Source organism: Numenius arquata, chromosome 19 (genome assembly GCF_964106895.1).
Source record: "Numenius arquata chromosome 19, bNumArq3.hap1.1, whole genome shotgun sequence".
NCBI classification, from domain to species: Eukaryota; Metazoa; Chordata; class Aves; order Charadriiformes; family Scolopacidae; genus Numenius; species Numenius arquata.
The window spans coordinates 8,182,003-8,201,377 of NC_133594.1; the positions used below are offsets into that span (position 1 = coordinate 8,182,003).

General features: G+C 53.5%; 1 protein-coding gene across 3 annotated transcripts in view; it reads right to left on the reverse strand.

Moving 5' to 3' along the window:
• Positions 1 to 3,024: 3,024 nt before the first annotated feature.
• The window catches only part of VAV2 (vav guanine nucleotide exchange factor 2), a 147,806-nt gene continuing 131,455 nt past the window's right edge, over positions 3,025 to 19,375 (reverse strand). The window contains exons 13-30 of one of the 3 annotated variants that reach the window (XM_074161401.1): positions 18,729 to 18,815; positions 16,817 to 16,902; positions 16,428 to 16,560; positions 15,719 to 15,733; positions 15,176 to 15,285; positions 14,505 to 14,606; positions 14,311 to 14,399; positions 13,666 to 13,682; positions 13,311 to 13,332; positions 11,919 to 12,046; positions 11,664 to 11,738; positions 10,971 to 11,023; positions 10,167 to 10,283; positions 9,972 to 10,059; positions 9,754 to 9,877; positions 8,684 to 8,770; positions 6,434 to 6,588; positions 3,031 to 5,809 (exon numbers count right to left, since the gene is read on the reverse strand). In XM_074161401.1, the coding sequence (XP_074017502.1) occupies positions 5,762 to 5,809; positions 6,434 to 6,588; positions 8,684 to 8,770; positions 9,754 to 9,877; positions 9,972 to 10,059; positions 10,167 to 10,283; positions 10,971 to 11,023; positions 11,664 to 11,738; positions 11,919 to 12,046; positions 13,311 to 13,332; positions 13,666 to 13,682; positions 14,311 to 14,399; positions 14,505 to 14,606; positions 15,176 to 15,285; positions 15,719 to 15,733; positions 16,428 to 16,560; positions 16,817 to 16,902; positions 18,729 to 18,815 (1,536 nt within the window). In that variant the 3' untranslated portion in view covers positions 3,031 to 5,761. Of the gene's footprint in view, positions 5,810 to 6,433; positions 6,589 to 8,683; positions 8,771 to 9,753; positions 9,878 to 9,971; positions 10,060 to 10,166; positions 10,284 to 10,970; positions 11,024 to 11,663; positions 11,739 to 11,918; positions 12,047 to 13,310; positions 13,333 to 13,665; positions 13,683 to 14,310; positions 14,400 to 14,504; positions 14,607 to 15,175; positions 15,286 to 15,718; positions 15,734 to 16,427; positions 16,561 to 16,816; positions 16,903 to 18,728; positions 18,816 to 19,375 lie in introns of all 3 variants that reach the window. The other 2 variants (XM_074161402.1, XM_074161403.1) reach the window with 2 other exon arrangements.

Below are 19,375 nucleotides of genomic sequence, written 5' to 3' on the forward strand. Positions count from 1 at the left end.
CACCCCTGAAATTAGGGCCTGTTTGGGCAGGACACACAAGCAACGCGTGTTCTTTAAAGGCAGCTCTGAAGGGCCCGATTCAGGTATCTCAGAGAAGCAGAGGTCGGGATGGAGTTGGGGTTTGGCCGGTGGTTGGCGGGGTCGGGGTCCGAGCAGCATCGGGGTCCCTGCACTGTCCCCCAGGCAGCATTGCCCGTCGGTGGCCCCGTGGAACTGGTGGGGACGGTGTTTTGGGGGGCTTTTAGCATTCAACAGCACTCTGACCCTGGGAAGTGCTGCTCCCCACCACCCCACGCCTCTGCTCTTGGATGTAACACACCGTGGTACCCAGTCCGCACCCAAATTCCCCCAGTTTGGGAAGGGTTTGAACAGAAGCAGAGGGGTTCGCTTGTTCCAGCATTAGCCCCTGTCTCAGGCAGCATTTCTTTCCTTCTCCCAAAGATAAAACCGGTTTCTAAGTTTTACGGAGAGTGCCCCAATTCCTCCAGACTTCTCCATGGACTAATTGCTCAAAATAACCACAGGGATGCAAACAAGTCTAAACTCCTGTTTGCAGTGGGGTGTTTCTGTTTGACAGGCCAGAACCATTTCATCAGCATGTGCTAATTATAAATACGACCTTTGGGTTAGACCAGACCTAAAACAATACAAGACCAGGGATGCATCCAGCAGCCTGAGCCGTGCACCGAGCTCAGGATGGACAGCAGAGGAAGCGATGGTGACCTCAGTCCCTCCAAGCCCTAGGGCCCTGATGTAGCTCCAGGGCAGGAATGAGGGTGCTTATTTTTACTGATGGCCAGTTCAATGTAGATGGAGCCTAAGCCAGTTCAACCTTTTCCCCATAATTCTTAGATGAGTTATAAAATAAAGGAGTGTAGCGGTTTGCAAGCGCCAGCTGGAGTTTTCCGGGTCACAGAAAACATTACGGCTAATGCAGGAACGAACCAGCCAGGCGTGCTGCACAACTGCAGCTGATCATCGCGTGCAGCGGGCTACAAGCCTCTGCCATCCCCATCCTCATCACCTCTGGAGCCGGGGCAGAGCCGGCTTCGCCCTCCCCTGTACTGCAATCTGAATTTTGGTCTTGGGAAATCATTACCGGTGCGTGACCCCACACCGAAAGCAGGCTCGATCCTGTACGATCCGGCTGGGCAGCGCTTTTCCCGAGCTCTGCTCTTGGCAACCCCCTGCCTCAGTTTCCCCATCCTGCTTACACAGCAGTTTGGACCCTTGTTTGGGAGTCTACCGAGCTGGGCGGCACGGGAGCTGACGTTCCTGCTCGTGCCACGGACCAGCCCAGGTGGCAGAGGGAGGTGGCCACACGCTGGCCGGCCACAGGCCACCGGGGCCGCGGGGCATGCTCAGGGCCCAGCCACAGGGACATCGCGGGGCGGTTGTCACACTCTGCGCCACGGAGCCGGACCCGCTGTTTGCAGAGGGCAGCCAGCAAATGCAACCACCCCCGGCGCCGTGTTTGCTCAGAGCAGCAGCAGCACCCTGGGAGATTGTGTCAGCAGCTGCTAGTGCTGGGGAAAAAAAAAAATATAATTAAAAAAATAAAAAGAAAACCCGTGTCTGGTGTGTCCCCCATCCTGGGGCAGGCTGGCGTCCACACAGGGCTGGAGCCAGCTGTGCTGGCCATGGCTGGACATTTATTCTCCTGTTAATGTCGCTGGGAAGGCTGCTCCTGGTCTGGTTACAGTGAATAAACGGCCCATTTATCCCCAAGGCATCTGCCCTCATGGATGCAAACCCAGGGGGAGGTCTGGACACGGAGCCGAAAGCCACCTTCTCCAGGCACCCGCCTGGCTGAGGCTGCAACGCTGCCGGCTCCAACCACCCCCCGAGGGTGAGATGTCACCGAGGAGCCAGCCCCTGGGGTGGCAGGGACGTCCCCAGAGGCAGTGCAAAGGAAGCAGATTTCTGCATTTACCTGCTCTTGAAGCCAACAGTCGGTTCCAGGCTCTAGGGCTGCATTTTTGCAGCCCAGCTGCGTCGTGGGCATCTGACGGCGATGCCCGACCTGTTCAGGGCCGGGCTGATGCTCATCGCCGGCAGGAGAGCACCCAGGTACCAAAACCTGGTATTTCACACACGGTACGTTTTGCAGATCATCCCTGGGACTGGACAGCAACAACAGGGAAAGGGTTTCTCCCAGGCGGGCGCCATCACCTCGGCCAAGGCTAAATACCTGTCTGAGCAGCACCTTTCCAAATCAGCATCCAAAAATCAGTGCCCAGCTCATGTCCTGCTTCTCCGAGTAAAACACCTCTCTCATTGCTACCAGCTGACCCTGTGAAAGCTGAAGCGAGGAGGAGAAAGCAGTGGGGACTCCCAAGAGCAGAAAAAAAATTAAGATTATTAATTACGTGACACAGCAGCTCACAGCGGCACCTCGTCTCCCTGCTCTGGGGTGAAACCTCCAGCGACGCCTCAGGTATTTTATAAGCAACTGTGCAACTTCTTTTATTGCTCTGGAAAATGCTGCTGCGTGCAGGGCTGAGTGGGATTCTGGAATATGATACTCGGGAGTGACTAAAAGCCATGGAAAATCACGCTCCTTCTCTCACCCTGCAGCGGTTCAGCTCAGGCAGGGAGAGGAGCCCCAGGAACGCAACTGCACGAGAGCAGCTGCTCCAGGAACAAGGAGAAGGAGCTGGAGGGGTGAGCGTTGGCTTCAGCGGTGTCTCTCTGTCAAGAGCCATGTCTGGCACTGCAGGAGGGATCTACTCTGAGTTTTGGAAGGGTACGGACACTTACGGTTCATGGCAGTAATGGGAAAGGATCCGTCCCCTTGAGCACGTGTCTCCCCTGGACTGGCCAAGCCACCCCTCCGGCCCCGGCACAGCCAAGGGGGCTTGAGTGACAAGAACCCCGACATGAGCCCTCTGGCACAGTAAAAACCATGGCTGGAAAAAAAACCTATCAGCAAAATTACACTTTATTTTTTCCCTTGTGGAATTTACTTTGATGTATTGTAACTTAAAAAAAAAAGGTCTGGAAAAACCACATGCAAAAGGGTTTCTAAGTAGCAGCTAAAGTTTCTATTCCAGCATTACAAGCTATTCCAAATGATTTCCAAATTCCCAGCTAGAAACTATTCCATAAACAAACAGTTTTATCTTTAAACCCCCTCCGCCCTACCCCAGTTAGTGCAGTGCAAAGGAAAAACCCAAGGAATTTACATATTATTTTCCAACGTATCCCATTGCAATTTTGAATGATCTGCGATGAACTAAAATATATATACAATTTTCTCGCCATCATAAAAAAACATTTCCCTTTCTTATTCACAGATATATATTGTGGCAAATGGCTGAATAATTACTTACAAACAAAACAATCTTTTTAACAAGTTTCTTACAACAGTAAACACAAGAGGGAGAGCTCTCCGGAGGGAAGAAGGGGGATTTGGCAGGGCTGGGGGGGGGGGGGGGAGCATGGGCAGCGGTGGGGGTCGGGGATCCCTTTGGGGCGGGAGGGACGGTGCCACGGTCCCGGTGACAGAGCACATCCAGGCGGGATGCCCTCCCCGCCTTCCAAAATCAGCCACATTAAACAGGAGGGTTGTGTAAGGCTTTCGGATCTGAGGCAGAACATGAGCCATCGTGAGGTTGTCTCGGGGGTGTGCGTACGTGCGTGTGTGTCTTAACCCCCCCCCAAATACACCCTCAGCTCCACTGCTACAGGAATGGGAGGGGGGCACAGGAGGTGCTGGCTGCACCCCCAGGTTTCCCCTTGCAAATGGGACCCCTGGAGCGTACCCCCAGGGGCTGCCCGGCAGAGGTTAGCACCAAACAGTACCTTGGGAAAGCCCCGAGCCCCTCCGCATCCCCTCGCAGAGCAAGACCCCCCGTGGGCACCCACCCCATCCCACTCCCCCCACAGCACCGAGAGCGGGGGCACTTGCGGGGCTCCAAAAGCAACGGGCAGCAAAATAGGGCGGCTCTGGACTTGTCACTGAGCAACAACATTTAATTTCCAAGTTACTGTCTTTCCCTTTTCCTCCAGAGCCCCAAACTCTTCCATTTATTACTGCGAGCAGGGCACTGCTGCTCCGTTTGTGGCAACGCTTCGGATGCAGCCGTGCCACCCCAGTGCCAGGGACCAAGGGAATCAGCACCGCTCACCCACCCAATGCTGGCACCTCCCAGACCTCCCAGTACGATGCCAAGAGCCCGCACTGGGAACAAGGTGCCCCGTGGCAGGACCACCCCAAGTCCCAGGGGAACAACATCAGGGCATGGAAGCACCAGCTCAAAACGCCACTTATTCCGAGAGGCTGGAGGGCAGCTCCTGCGGCTCAGACACTGGGTAGAGGAGAGTTGTTCCCTGTCACACACTCAAATTTGTTCGTATTTGCACTTTGGAAGGCAATTCTGGGGCTGGAGAGCAAAGCCAGTGCCCAGCAGAAGACCATGGCCAGGATTTCCACCCGGCAGCTCCGCCCACCAACCACGGGGCTGGGAAAACTTTGGGAAGAACAGACTCGGATGGACAGTGCTCGGGACAGAGCGGCAACACCAAGACAGACGGACCTTTACTTGACAGCAGCAGCAGTTAACAGCCTGTGGGAGGAAGGGAGGGGGCAATGCTCACAGCCCCCCCCAAAGTGCACACAGCTGGGGAAGAAGAGATGCTTTCACAACTTCATAAGAGAAATCAGGAGTCGATACCGTAGCCCTTACTCAGGTGGGTTCTCCCCCCACCCCGAACTCAGCGAGCGTGTCACAGCTGCAAGAAAAACCAGCCTGGCTCGGTGGAGTTGGGGGGGTCCTGCCCACAGCAAAACCAAGCTGGGAGCAAGGGCAGGACAGACCCACAGACGCACGGTCCCGTCCGCTCCTCTGCATGTACCTGGTGCCTTGGTGGCCTCCAAAACCCTCGTGTGGCAAAGCACGTCTCCATTCCTCAAGGCGCTGAGACCTCCTGCCCACCAGTGGGACCAGTCTGCGCCCTGGGGCTGCCCCAGCAAGGCTGGCGGGACTGAAGGTGGTTGTGAAAAAAACAGGCTCAGGATGCCAAAGTGGCTCTTTCCTCCCCTGTCTGACCTGGAGGTCCACTTCTAGCCTACGTCTGATGGTCAAAACGCGCTCCTGGTTTCACAGATGGCATCCTCCAGAGATGAGCAAGAGCCGTTGCCTCCTCCTGGGTTGGGTGTCCCCGCTCTGTCCCCTCGTCCCGGCCGCAGCCATACGGCTGCCAGGGAGACTGCCAAAATCCTGACCCAGGGAGCCCACCCGAGCAGCGTGACGGGGGATCCCGCTTCATCTCCTCAGGGCCGAGTCTCTCCCTCCCCTTCAAAACCCCCAAATTCTCACCTTGGCACACCCAGGCACCAGCCCAGGCGCAAACCTTCAGCCTCACCCTCCCACCACCATCACCACGGTGGCTTTTAAAACACCTTTACTGAAAAGGGTTTGGACCCCATCCTCTGGTGGGCACCGCACAGAGTCTCTCAGCTCTGTCCATGCAGGGGAGCGCGACTTTCCCGGGACTCTTCTGCGGCTGCTACACGAACGTTATCCCACAGACCATCAATCTTCTATACAGGGAAGAGGAGCGAGGCCGGCGGTGGCCCCGACGCGCGCGCACAGACTGTACAGAGGAACGGGTTGCTAAAGAGTCTGCGAGAGCCGTCCTGGAGGTGTCCGGCCGCGTCTCCTCCTTCTCGGGGAGCCACGGGCATCGGGACAAGTGCGCACGGGCTGCAGCGGCTGGCTCTGGGCGCTCGATGACTTTCCATCAGGCATCCCCGCAGTCATTGCACCCCCTCCTCTTCCACGTATGTCGAGGGAAACCAGCCGACCTGTCGGGGAAGCGGAGAGGTGAGATGGGGACTAGGGAGCTGAAGGGACCCTCCTGTCTTGTCACCGGGACTATTCCCCTGCCACCACGCGCTGTTCCTGGTGAGCCATCTGTACAGATGCCCCACATCCTGATGCACGCTGGTGATGGGTAAGCGGTACAGTCGTTATCCCAATTTGGGATGGAGCTATCAACTATACATCGCCGTAGACACACGGGTTGTGTGCGATATATGAGGGGTCAGGGCATGAAGAATCCGTCCCCAGTGCTACAAAGTCTGAGGGACACCAGGGGAGCCATCAGCCTGCTGCTCCTCCTCGGGATGCTGAGCTTTTCACCTGCATAAACCCACCACGTGCAGTTTTAAGGAAGAGCAGACTCGGACATCACTTGCCCACCGCATCTGTGTTGCGTGTCACTGTCACACAGCACCGACCAGCAACACAGTGGTGGCTTTTGTGAGATGACAGCCCATCCACAAGCAGGAAAAGAGCAAGAGGGAGTGGGACGTGTCTCCCTGGCCTTTGTTGTCCTGACAGGGGACTGCGCTCTGGCTGGGCAGGTTGAGAGCAGGGAGGACCATGCGCTGCAGAAATGGGACAGGATATTATCTGGATGCACTCACTCTTCCGTTGGTCTCCCCCTTCCACCATCCCTGGTCCCCGCCAATCCTGCTGTAGATCTTCACCACGTCGCCCTCCCGCAGCGAGAGCTCCCGCATGTCCCGCGCCGCGAAGTTGTATCGTGCCACCGCCGTCCCTATGACCCGTGGGGTGAACACTGCCAGGGGACAAAGGAGAGGGAGTCGGGAGCTGCCCCGTCCCATGGGACTGGCCGAAGTCTGGGGAAAGCTTGGCGAGGTTCAACCTGGGTTTTCCACCATGGTGCTGGCTCCCATTGCAACACCACGACCTGGAGCTGCTCAGATGGCGGGGCTGGCCTCATCCAAATTGCTCAGCCCCACATGGACTGGGGTGATGGGGGTTAAACTGGTTTCCTGCTGGGCTTTAAACACCTCCATGGGCTTGGGAAGGCCCTCTCTGATGACCAGGAGAGTCCAGGAGGGGCTTGGTGGGGATTGCCGGGGTGAGGGGCACTTTTGTGGGAAGGTGGTAAAATTAAAGATTTCATAGGAATACACAATATTAAAAATTAAGTCATGGAAAGATCCTGTTCCATTATCAATATCAGGTCTGGCTGCCACACAGCTCCCAGCACCTGACAGGACCACCTTGTCAAAAGATTTCACAAATCAACTTGCATTTAAACTACTTCAAAAAATGGAGTTATTGGGATTGGCTTCTTCTCGAAATGCTGAGCAAAACCCGTGTGTTTTGCCATGAGGAGGAGCAAGCTGCTAACCCGTATCCTCCCTGCTCCTGTCCCTGCCAGGGACCAGCCGGGGCTCTTGGAAACTTGGTCCCATTATAGACCAAAAGGTGCAAAACCACCCTGCAAACCCTAACGCTGACCAACAGCTTGTGATAAGTCCTGTGAGCTGTCCTGGGACCTGGCCTCCACCAGCACCAGCACGGCCCCAGTACCCTGGATCTCCATCACTTCAGGCAGGGGATGCTCGGGGGAGGCAGGAGGAGGAGCAGCAGCGAGGGGCAGGGAAAGGCAGGGGCAAGTGCTCAGCTTCCCTGCCCCGGCGTCTGGGGAGAGGGAAGGAGGGCTGGAGAGCAACGGTGAGAAGGATGGGATGGGCAGAGGAGGAGAAAAAAGCACCTTCTCTGAAGTTTGCAAAAAAAAAAAAAAAAAGAAAAAAAAGAAAAAAAATTTAAAAAACCCCGCCCTGAAGGGACATCATGTTTTGGAAAAGCTGTCCCTTTTTGTCCCATGACTTTGGAAGATTAATTTCAATTTTAAAAGTCTGCAAACCGAGGTTGAACTAAGTTCGAGGAAAAGCTTTGCCCAGGTTTTCAGCTCTCGGGATGGGAGGAGATGAGGATGGCGATGGAGACGGTCCAGACACAAACGTGCAATCACTGGAGGGCTCGTCCATCCTCGCCAGGCAGCCAGGCTGGAGAACGGAGCGAGAACCACGGCAGCCTTGAGCTCTTTCATCAGGAGCTTGCTCAGAGCCCTCTGCTGCACAAATCACTTTCTGCAATACTTTGTGTGCAGTTCAAGGATCCCAAATTCCCAGAATTATGTTCTAATACCCTGAAAAACTTAAGTGTTCTTCCCAAACATGGCAGTACGGAAAGCACGCGTGGCTTTGCCAATGATTTTCCCTGTCCAGGCTAAAGAAAGTGCCAAAAGTTAAAAGCTTAAACGGGAAGCCATGAACTGGCACGGTTTTGCTCTGATCCCTGCCAAACAGACACCGGTCTGTAACGCATTTAAATCAATGGGGTTCAAAGGCCAGAGCCACAAAGCGCGTTTGAGAGGGCAGGTTTTCCCCCCTGTCTCCCCAGCAAGGGGCTCCTGAGCAGCCGCAGACACCAGAGCTCAAAAACTGCCGGACATCGAGATGTTCTCCTTGTCCAGCAAGGAGAAACGGGCTGGAAGACGGTGTGATGCCAATGCTCGTTCGGTGAAACACACAGGATAAGCAGGTCGAGCTTGAAGTACATCATGAGATCCCAATGCGCTAGATTCATTTTTGTCTTAATTTTAGCCCCCTTTCTCAATTAGTGACAATTCCATCTCCTCCCTGCCTTGATTTTGGGGAGAGGGGGGAGCGCGTTTTGCTTCCAGCCAAGCCATGGTTAATTCACTTAATTCCAGGCTGTGCCCCAGGGCAGCACTGGGGACCCCCTGAACTGTCTGTGGGTGGGACAGCGGGGACCCCACGGGTCCCGCTCCGATGGCTTTCAAGCTGGGGATGCTGCAGCCTGGGGAAGGCGGCAGGTCTCTCCGGCACTGGTACCTGACCAGAAGGGACTGGAGGAGCTCTGAGAAGAAAAGTTGAGGCCCTGAGGACTGAGAAAAGAAAAGTTGTAGGAAGCGCAGGAGGCTGCAAAGAGGTTAGAGAGAAACAGAAAGAGGCAGAACACGCATTAAAAAGGAAATGAGAAAAAAAATATATTATAATGCACAATGCTTTAAAAGCCGACAGAGAAATACGGGGCAAAGCATGCAGGTCTTGCGTGGGGGCTCAGAGCTGGGACAGCCGGCGGCAGGTCCGGCCGCAGCCCCGCAGCCAGTGTGAGGGCCCAAAAGTCATCCGAGGGTTGTATTTCATGCGAAAGGATATTTAATCAACTCTTAAAAACTATCTTCCTTTGGTATTCTTTTTAAAATATACTATGGAAAAAGTTTTTTTAAAAATGCATTTTCCCCACAAAGTAGCTATTTCTGCACTCAGGCTTCTAGACAAAACGGAACATTTTGCACTAATGCACATTCTGCTTTCCATTTCTTTTCTTTTCTTTCCTTTTCTTTTCTTTTTTTATTTTATTTTAATTTTAGGCACAGACTTACCATTTCTCCCACCATCTCCATTAAAGGAATCCCACTGGGATTCAAATCATCACAAGTCACACTGGAACCGGATCCATTAAAACACATGCACCCAAACCTCCCGTGGGCAGGTAAGACACGATACACCCCGCAAACAGAGCGGCACATCTCCATCACCATCCGCAGGTGGACGGGCTGCCCTTGCACCACTCCCAAAGCGCAGGGGGAAAAAAACACAGGAGGGAAACCAGCCTCCCCCAGCAAAAGCTCTCCCTGAGAGGCTGCACGGGCTGGGAGGAGCAATCCCAGGGAGCCCCAGCTCGGTCAGACCCCCCCGATCCCCGCCACCTCCTAGAGACCTGTCCTCAAAATGCCACCAGCCGAGCAGGAGACTTCTTTGCAAACCTGGGAGGCTGAAGCCCTACAGCAAAGCTATAAATCCCTTCATCCAGATGGTGCTCCTGCACCTTGTGAAAGGCTGAGATTTTCCATCACAAGTTTAATGGCACCCGCTCGCGCGGCTGAGCTGGGTTTTACCTGGAGAGCGGGTGAAGGTCCTGGAGGTAGAGCGCTCCCGAGATTTATAGGGGTATTTCAGCGTCGTATCCAGCTGCTTGAAGCTCTCCTTCAGTGAGTGGCTCTGGTAGTACTCGACCAGCTCCTGGGAAGGATGGAGAGGCACCCGGCTGTCTCTGCCGTCCTCTGAGTGACTTGCAGGGACGGTGTGCACACTCAAACGGGCTACAGAAACCTACCAGCAAGCTTTCAAACTTCTTGGCTTCTGTGATGTGAATCCAGTTGTCCTTCTCCACCACCTTGATGTGCTTCACCTCCTCGTTGAACCTGCAAACGGTAGCAGAGGCACTCAAGAAAACGTAGCCGTGTGCTCCAGCGCCGTCTCGCCCTCCACGAGCGAGTAACACTAAATTACTAAATTAAGTATTACTCACTTAATACTGATGGCAAAGCGCTCGGCCTCAGCTGGTCGCTCCCGGATCAGGTAGGTGCCACTGACATGAGACTTTAGCAGGTTGTCTGTCTGCTGCCGCTCCATGTTCCCTGCAAACCTGAGCCCAGAGGTTAACTAATTAATTTAATTAACTAAAAACAAGCATGTTTTAGACAAAAACATACTTTTTTTTTTAAGGTGAGAAGGTTGAGAAGGCAAGTAGAGAAACAGGTCTCATGCAAAACTTCATGAGAAGAAAGGAAAGTGTCCTGAGACGAGTGCTCAGCCACTGAGCAGAGAGGGTGAGCAACCCAGAGTGTAACCTCGTCTCTTTGAAGTACCTTACACCTAGAAAATCCCACTAATTGGGAGTCAGTACCCAGATAGACGAGGCTTCGGGAAGAGCTGGGAAGTGGGGATAATTTAGACTCATGGATTTGCAAACCTGGCTAGAGCTGGAGGGAAGGAGGAGGAGATGAGCCAAGTGCAGCCTCTCCTGCCAAGGAAGGAATTGCTTCCTTCCTCCCAAAATGGTTTTCTGGGCACAGAAAACACAGAAAACGGGAGGAGAACCCAGCATCTCTCCTTTTGCCCCTGACCCTCTCCATCAGTGAAGAAATCCCCACTGATGCTGTGAGGGCTGCAGCAGGTTTCAACACCCAAATGCTGCTGCTGTTGGCAAAGCGTTGCCAACCTGCATCCACAGTTCATTATTGGAGGGGATTCCTGACAAAGGGACAATTAAAAGGCAAGGCTGATATATCTTTATGGCCAGAGGAAGGCCGTGTCCAGCAGGGCGACTCACCACGGGTACGCCGTGTAGTCTATCTCCCGCGAGGGCGGCCGGCTGTTGGGAGGCTGCAAAAGAGAACATCGCTAATTATTGATGAGCTGGCGTCCCATCAGGCTGTAGATCAGGTGCGAGATGCTCCTCTCCACGGGAGGGGTTTTGTCTGCCAAACCATTTCCGAATTATTGGCTTGGGCGGCGGAGGGCAGTGGTGTAGCTGAGCGTTTCTCTCTCAGCCTCCCAGCTGCGGTGAGCGTGATGCATTTGGCAATTTACCTTGGCGTTTTTTGATTGGGAAGCAGCTGACGGTGTTACAAAACACAGTTAAAAAAAAAAATAATCAATAAAGTGCACTTTGCCTGTACTGTGACTGATCTGGAGTGCTCTGCTCCCGAGTCAGCCCCGAAGAGGAGCAACGGGGTCCAGACCTGGTCACACCACCCCAACCTTGGGAACGGGGCTGAGACCAACCTGACCAGACATTTGCAACCACGGGATGATGGATCCACTTCCTCGCTAATTTGGCCACAGTAAAAGGCCCTTTTCAAGGTCCAGGGACTTACTGGAAGGATCAAGGTCCCAAGCAGAAGGCTGAGAGGAGCGACGGGCACCATTGGAATGGCACCTCCCGTGACAGCCCCCAGCACCTGTCCCTGTGCTCCCACGGCACCCACAGGTGTTCCTGGCTCCATCTCCTCTTGGCACTTACCCTCGCATCAACGGGGCAGGGCTTTACTGACGAGCTGGGAAAATAACCCGACTTCTTCGTCTGCAGCAGCCGCCCCTGCAAAGCCAAAGCCGGGTGTCAGATGGGGACACCAGGGAGCAATGTTTTTGGGTGCAGGGATGGGGACGGCCACCGCCGCAGCTCCTGGGCTCCGGGAAAGCCCACAAATCACAGGGACGATGCAGAAGTCACTGGTTTAAAACTCGCTGGGAATTTCCCGAGGGGAACCGCTCTCACCTCCCACCACGGCGAGTCGGGGTCCCCCCTCAGCAGCTCGATCACGTCCCCAATTTGAAACGTCAGCACTGGCTTCCCGGGGGGAGCTGGGTTTCCGTGGTAATTCTGAACCGCCACCATTTTAGGACCTGGAGCAGATGCGAAACAGTTTCAGCACCTTGTCCCAGTTAAGAAAAAGCAAACCAGAAATTCCCCTGCCCGAAGCCTATTGCTCCTCATCCTGTGAACCACAAACCTAGTGGCACCGGCTGCCAGGATTTGGGGGCAGAAAGCGTGAAAGCAGAAAGGAACAGCGCCCGCGGAGAATGGTCTTGGCCCCTGCAGTTACATGGATGGCTGAGTTCACTGAGCAAAAATAAACCCACGAAGGACCGAGCCAAGCCAAAGCTCCAACTCCCAGCCCCGTACCTGGACCAGAAGCTGGCCATGGCAGACCGGCTCTCGTCAGGCACCAAACCCCGCCGGGATCAGCGGTGACCCCCACGCTTGCAAAAGAGACCAGCGAACACTCGGCTTCCACTGAACTTCAGCCAGACCCGGGACCCAAACTCGCAGCCAAAGTCCAGCTGTCTCGCAAACAACTGCACGTTAAATAAGCTTCCCCAACTGTGCTAAAACCACACTGTTTATCTTCAAAATGCTTCCCCACCTCTGCCTCTCCCTGCCCAGCGAGAGCACTCTGTGCTTTCTCTTTTTTTAACCACCAATTTGATTCAGGTTTCTTTTTGCCGGGCTCGGCTTTCCTTCCATCAGAAAAAACACGAAAACAAATTGTTCCTTCTCCCTCAAGCCAGAGCACGGGCAGGGCAGGCCCAGCGCCCTGTCAAGGCTGGTTTTAAGCAAAGGGAAAAAATCAAAGAATATTGCAGTAATCATCATGACTAACGGCCCCATCAGAGAGCAGCGCCCGGAGCAGCACATCCCTGCATTATGCCGGACACGTGCCGGCAGGATGATGCTCCCCATCGGCACCGGGACCCCCTGCCAGGATGTGTTTGGTCTGCTCTGAAGGATGATGTGGCAGAAGGAAGTTGACCAGGCTCTCCTCCATCACACTGGTGTGATGTGCAGGAGCTTTACCCCCACGGCAGAGCAGCCAGGGGCACGAACGCACCCCAAAAAATGAGGCGGTGCTGGTGGTTGAGCCCAGGGAAGAGCCCAGTCTTCCCACAGGAGACCAGACCTGCTGCTTTGGGGACGGGGACAGGAGAGACCTCGGCGCCCCATCGCTTGCTGTGAGGGTGGCAGAGGACCCTTCTGCACCTACTAATGCTCCTGTCTGGTTTTAGAAGGAGCTTCCCCCTCCAATGTGGCTCAATGTTAGGGACAACTGCAGCCACAATCAAGACGCTGTCTCTACTTTGCCCTCCTGCAATACAATGATGTCCTTACCAGGTCCAGCACTCAGGGAATCCTGCAAAAAGAAAGGAAAAAGTCTCCGTGAGGACATAGTGGTCTCGCCACCAGGATGAGAAACCCTCTCCCAGAACCTCCCTGGTACCTCCCAGCCCATGATGTGCCCCCCATCTGGGCGCTGGCACCTCCTGAGGGTTGTGGTGCTGCACAAATTGGGCCAGTTTTAGGCTGGAGAAGAGGCCATTGGTCACAGTCCTACCCCTACCAGTTACTGAGACCCCCTGATGCTGGTCCTGGCTCTTCCCACGAGCTGCCCACACCCCAGCCAGGCAAGGATGGATACAGGCTCTGCCCGAGGGGGATGTGGAAAAAGGGCCATCAAACAACGTACCTGGTCTGCTGAAGAACCTGCAAGAGAAATGGTGAAACAGGTGGTTAATACAACAGGCGACAAACCCAAACCACATTTTCTGTTTCTCTTGATGTTGTAAATATCAATAAATCAGCATCAGTGCCTGAAACTGATGGAAGAAACAGAAAGCAGAGGCTGGGGTCACTCGAGTCATTGCCCTGCACCGGGTGGGCAAGACCCGGGGAGGGACTGGAGCCAGACAAGGACACACGTTTTTACTGCACTATGGGGTGTTTGGGATCCGGAGATGAGGTCTCTCCTCATCAGAAACGTGATTCCTGGCATGGACCCTCCCACTTTCACTAACCAGCATCTTCTGATGAAGAACACATCATCTCTCTTAAGCGCCCTCCCAGCATGAGGGCTGGGAGCATCCCACACAGAGCTGCCGCGATCCTCTGACACACATGGGATTCAGCTCGTTGTTTTGGGGGGGTTTGGTTGGTTGGTTCGTTTTTTAAACCACCAGCCAATGTGACTTACAGCCCTGGGAGGTGGGTGGGAGTCTACTTGGATTTTTGTTATGCATTAACAAACAGTAGTGCTTTATAAAGCGAATCTTCCACATCATTCACACGCATTCACCTCCTTGGCACGAGCTGCTCATGATGGGAAATAACTCACCGATCTTGCAGGGAGGAATGATCTCCAAGCACTCCTTGTGAGCACCCGCTCCACATTTAGGGCAAAGATAGCCCTGGTAGAAGGTTCCTCTGTGCAAAAAAAAGGAGTCAGAAAGTCCTAATTCAGCCCCAGCTTTGAGATTTTCTTTCCGTGTTCTACAGCAGACGGAGAAAAGCTGGGTGGGTGTTGCTCACCTTAGGAACATCCTGCAAGCTTTGCAGTTGGTCGTCTTCTCAAATGTGTACATCTGAAAGTTATGGTGATTTGCATTGGCTTTCTCTGGCTTTATGTTGGACCTAAGGGAAAGGACCGGGGGGTTATCAACCTGTCCCTGTGAGTCACGCTGCTCTCGTGACCGGTCACAGCAGCTACTGTTTGCATTTCAGTCGAAGTTTGGAAACCACACGGACAGATATGAAATCAAGTGTGAAAGCGGACGTGGGGATTGACTGTGAAGAGAGAGGATTTTGCCCATTACCCTTCCCCTGGGACAACGCTCACGGACCTGGCCCTTGCCCGAGTCAATCAACAGCCCAGACCTGAACGGGGCCAACCCCTGCTCTGCTCAGGACCAGCTCCCCACAGCAGAGCCCTCCTCCCGCAATGTCTTCCTCCAGCCCGGTGCTTCACGCATGGCCTGACACCATGGCAAGGTGTCACTTCAGAGATGCACCACCCGTGCCCTGGTGCAGACACTCAGGGTGGGTCCAAGCTCCCTTTACACGGGGACGCATCCTGTAAGCCCCCGGGGAGCTTCCCCACCACCAGCTCTTCTCTTGGAGCTGGTCTCCAGTGACCTGCTGGTCCAAGATGCTGTTCCCCCTGACAACTGCAGGCCAGGGCTGGAGCAGCCACTCATGCTCACATTGCCATTTCAAACTGCTCCATCCACTTCCTCTTCATTTCCTCCGTCTTGCAGAAGAACTGGAAGCCCTGCTTCCCCTGAAGGTGAATTAGGTAGAAGCCGTATGACCACTGCAAGAGAACACGAGAGAGCCGATCGGACCGCTGTGCTCCCGACACCTGAGCAGCAAAACACACCACACTTTTTTATTCAGGCCTCTTAATAACTGCTCTCAGTGCCTGTCCCTGGCCCTTCTGAAGGATGGCTGAACCTTTGCATAGGTAACAGCAGGGAAGGAGGAAGAAGAGCTCCGTGCCTCTCTAACTAATGACGCCTGAATCAGCTTGGCACCGTGTCACTAGGGCCAAACAGGATTTTATGGTGGCAGATGAGGGAACCCAGATTTTTCTGCTCCAGTGGATCCTCCCCAGCCATTATATCTCTCCCTGACAGCAACTGACAGCCCAGGAGGAACATCTGACCTGCCCACTGCACATATGCTCTGCCTGTCTCGTTACAACACTGCACAGAAAAACACGAGAGAAAATTGTGTGCTTTGCTTACCATTTTTCCATGGGACTAGAAAGCATAGGAGAGCAAAGTGGAAATATATTTCATTAACAGACAAAGCTAGCAGCATTTCTTCAGCATCCAAGTGGCAAAATTGGCTATTCTTACCCAAATGTCACTTATCCCATCCGTACAATACCTCTTCCCGTTGCATGTAAGTGGATTAAGCTAATGGGACCCTGCTAAACTGATAGCTGGGAGGTTTTCCTTCGTGGCTGCAGACTAAGCCTCAAACCACCGGCAAAATGATGTTTCTTCACTGGTAACTGTGCTCCAAGTGCCGATTTTGGCAGGCTGGTTGGCAAACGCTGCCTTCACTGGCTCCTCCACCCCGCGCCTCGCGGGAGGGAGAGCATCCAGAGGGACCTTCCCTCCCTCCCTGCCCTCCTCTCCGCCCCATCCAATGCTCGCTCCCTGCCCACGGGCTAGAAAACAGGGAGCAGCTTCCTCTCTCCTAACTCCCACCATCCCAGCCTCTTCAGGGCTGTTTTGGCAAGGATGGGGGTCAAGGATCAAGCCCAGCCCCACATTAATAAACATTTCCCAACGCTCTGTAAGGCTGCCCTGAAAGCTGAGCATTTATTTTCCAGCTTTTTGCAAGCTCTGTTTCTGTTTTAAAAGGCTAATAAGAATGTACTACCCAAGAACTGGCCTAAACAGTGCCAAAATGCTCTCCAGCAGAGCTAATCCCTGGTCCACCTACCTTCTTAATGTCCTTGTTGTTCATAGGGTCATCAGTCATCTTGTGGAAGAGCAGCTCAATAATTTCTTTCAGCTCGTAATTGTATCCTTTCCTTTTGCAGACAATCACCACTTTATCAAACAAAAATAAATACCTGCCCAAAGCAAGCAAATAAACAAGCAACGCCGTCAAACATCTCATTAAAGTCCCCATTCGAGGAGAAATATTTGGGAAGCTCTGCAGAGCTTCCCAGCCAGGGCAGCTCAGTGCTCAAAATCTGCTGTAATTTCACATTGATGGTGGTTTCTGTCAGCGCAACTCTAGGCAATAATTGCATAAATGAGCATAAAGGGAATTGCCAAGCGAAGGCACGTTTAGTTTGGGAAAACTGAGTGCCGTTGCTCGCTCACCTGTCCTGCTTGGTGTGATTGACGATGGAGCGGACCTTCAGCTCGCCGTCGATCTTCGGCCTCCCGAACTCCTCCAGCTTCACTTGCTGCAGAAAGCAAAGCAGGGCTGAGATCCGCAGCCAGGGCTGGGGAGATGCTTTGGGGAGGTGGAAATCCAAACCTGCCCGTATGGCACGGTGTGCTGGGGACATTCCCCCAGCCCTGCCTCGAGCTGCTGACGCTCCTGGGAACAGCATTGTCCTCGCCGAGGGGAGCTGGTGCACGAGCATGGCCGTGGCATCAGAAACGGGACCACGGGAGATCCCCGGAGCTCCAGCACCAGCATCCCACGGCAAGGCTCAGCAGTCAAAGCATTTTTGTAAAGTTTGGGATCCAGAAAGCAAAACCTACACAAAATAAGCTATTTTGGAAAATTTCTTTTTCTGGGATTTCCCAGAACCAAGGCTCTTGTAGTTTTGATTGCCACCCTGGAGCAAGACTGGAGATTTTGGGGAGGCTGGAACCCAAGCCATGGGTTTGGGCAGTTTGTCTTTTGGCTCAAAACCCCTTGCAAACGTTGCTCGGTGCAGCACAGCCACCGAGCCACGGGAATCAGTCCCCTTGCACAGTTCTTATAGGGAAAAAAATATTGTGAAGCATCACCGCCGGTCAGGAAAATAAATATTTGACACAGCTGTGTGTACAGTCCGTAATTATCCCAACTGCCGTGCCACGCGGGCTGTGTGTACGGAACACCAATCGCTCCACAACGTCCCGCGCGGCGCAAGGAAAGGAAACGCCGAGCAGAACGTGTGTGGGATGGATCTGCAGACAGCAGTGACTGCTTTGCTAACACCTCATCCCCAGCATGTCAAACCCGCTCTCTGGCTGCTGCAAGGAGGAGAAGGGGCTGCTCCGTGCCCCCATTTACATTCCCACTTCTATAGAGCACGATGTCTGATGTACGCGCAGATCAGGATTATCGTGACTGCTTCCATCAAAACTCATGAGCCGCAACGGTTCGTATCCCACCAGTGAATTTTTTGCAGGCTTCTCTTGAAAATGAAGAATTTTGTCTCCGCCTGTTCAATAACCATCAACTAAAAGTTCATTGTTTTCAAATGAAGTCAGGGCTTAAAGCCCCCCCAAAACCCAGGCCCCCTCCAGGAAGCTCTCGGGGTGGGCAGCCCCCAGCATCTCCCTCCATCAGCCCTTTTTGCAGCAGCTCAGGTGTCAGCCCCCAAATTGCATTACCCCCGCGTAAAGCGTGACAGCAGAGCAGCTGCGCCCCGCAGCTGACCAGCCCCCCCGCTCCCACCCCCCTCCTCCCCCCCCGCAAATGTGGGAAAAAGCTCGTTAGCTTGAAGCTCCGCCACTGAATATCAAATTAATGGGCTGGTTCGGGGCTAAAGTGAGCGATGGGTTGCACGGGGTCAGCTGATGCACAGTAATGGGACTAAGTGTTTGATACATCTGGAGTTTGGAGGATGAGATTCTTCTTAAATATCTGGTTGAGATTTGGGATTAAATGCATGTTACATGTGCCCTTCTCCAAACGGGCCCTGGTGCACTTTCAGTTAACCTCTGCCATCTTAACAGCAAAAGAAAGCCCACTTTAAATAGCAGACATAGCTAATTTAGGGAATTCTTGGGTCGCCCCCCCCTACACTAATAACATAAGAAAAAGTTGGAGAAACATTTTCAGTGTACCACCACCAAGAGAAGTCGCCCTCCATCACAGATAAATCAGTTCTGTAACGTAGCAACCGCTTCTGGACCATCAGCAAAACCACTGTCAATGATGAGGGAGTGCCCGAACACACGGGGATATCTCTTGGGTAACACATCAGATTCAGTAGTAATTGCCCAGAAAAAGTAAATATATTAATAATAATCAAATTAAAGTTGGGAGCAAGACCATTTTCCAACTTACCAGATTTTCTATAGAGCTCTGAAATTCACTTATTTTCTTTAAAGTCTCTTTATCCCTCTTTACTTCGTTTATGTACATGGCCAAGTCCTTAAAAGAAAAGTGAATATTCATTTTTATTTTCCAGATGAAACTAGTACTTTACCAAAGCAGAAAACACAGGAGCCTGACTCCCTGAAGCCACACTCCCCTCCGTCCTCCGGCCTCAGACCAGGATTCCAGCAGCAGCCCGGGACACAGTGAACACAGGTGCTTTTTTTATGCTTGCAATTTTTCCCATTTCCCAGAAGAGGGCAATGCATGAATCCAGTGCAGGGCAGCAAACCCGACCCAGGGCTTTTACCTGGCGAGAGCCTGGGTGAGCAGCCAGGCACCCCCTGCCCTGGCAGCATCCTTCCCTCCCAGCTTTCATGGCCATAATTCCCTTCATCCCCCCGGATACAAAAGCTGTGAGCCAGTCTCTGCTGTCAAAACACCCACGTCTGTAAAATAACCGCTTTGGACACCCGGCTGCACGTTAGCTGTGAACAGCATTTGACCTGGCTCTGCCCCAATTGCTTCCAGCTGACCTCCCTGGCTGCTCCGCATCCCACCCGAGCTGGGAGAGCACTGGGATGCCCACACTCCATCCTTCCTGGGGATACCCGCAA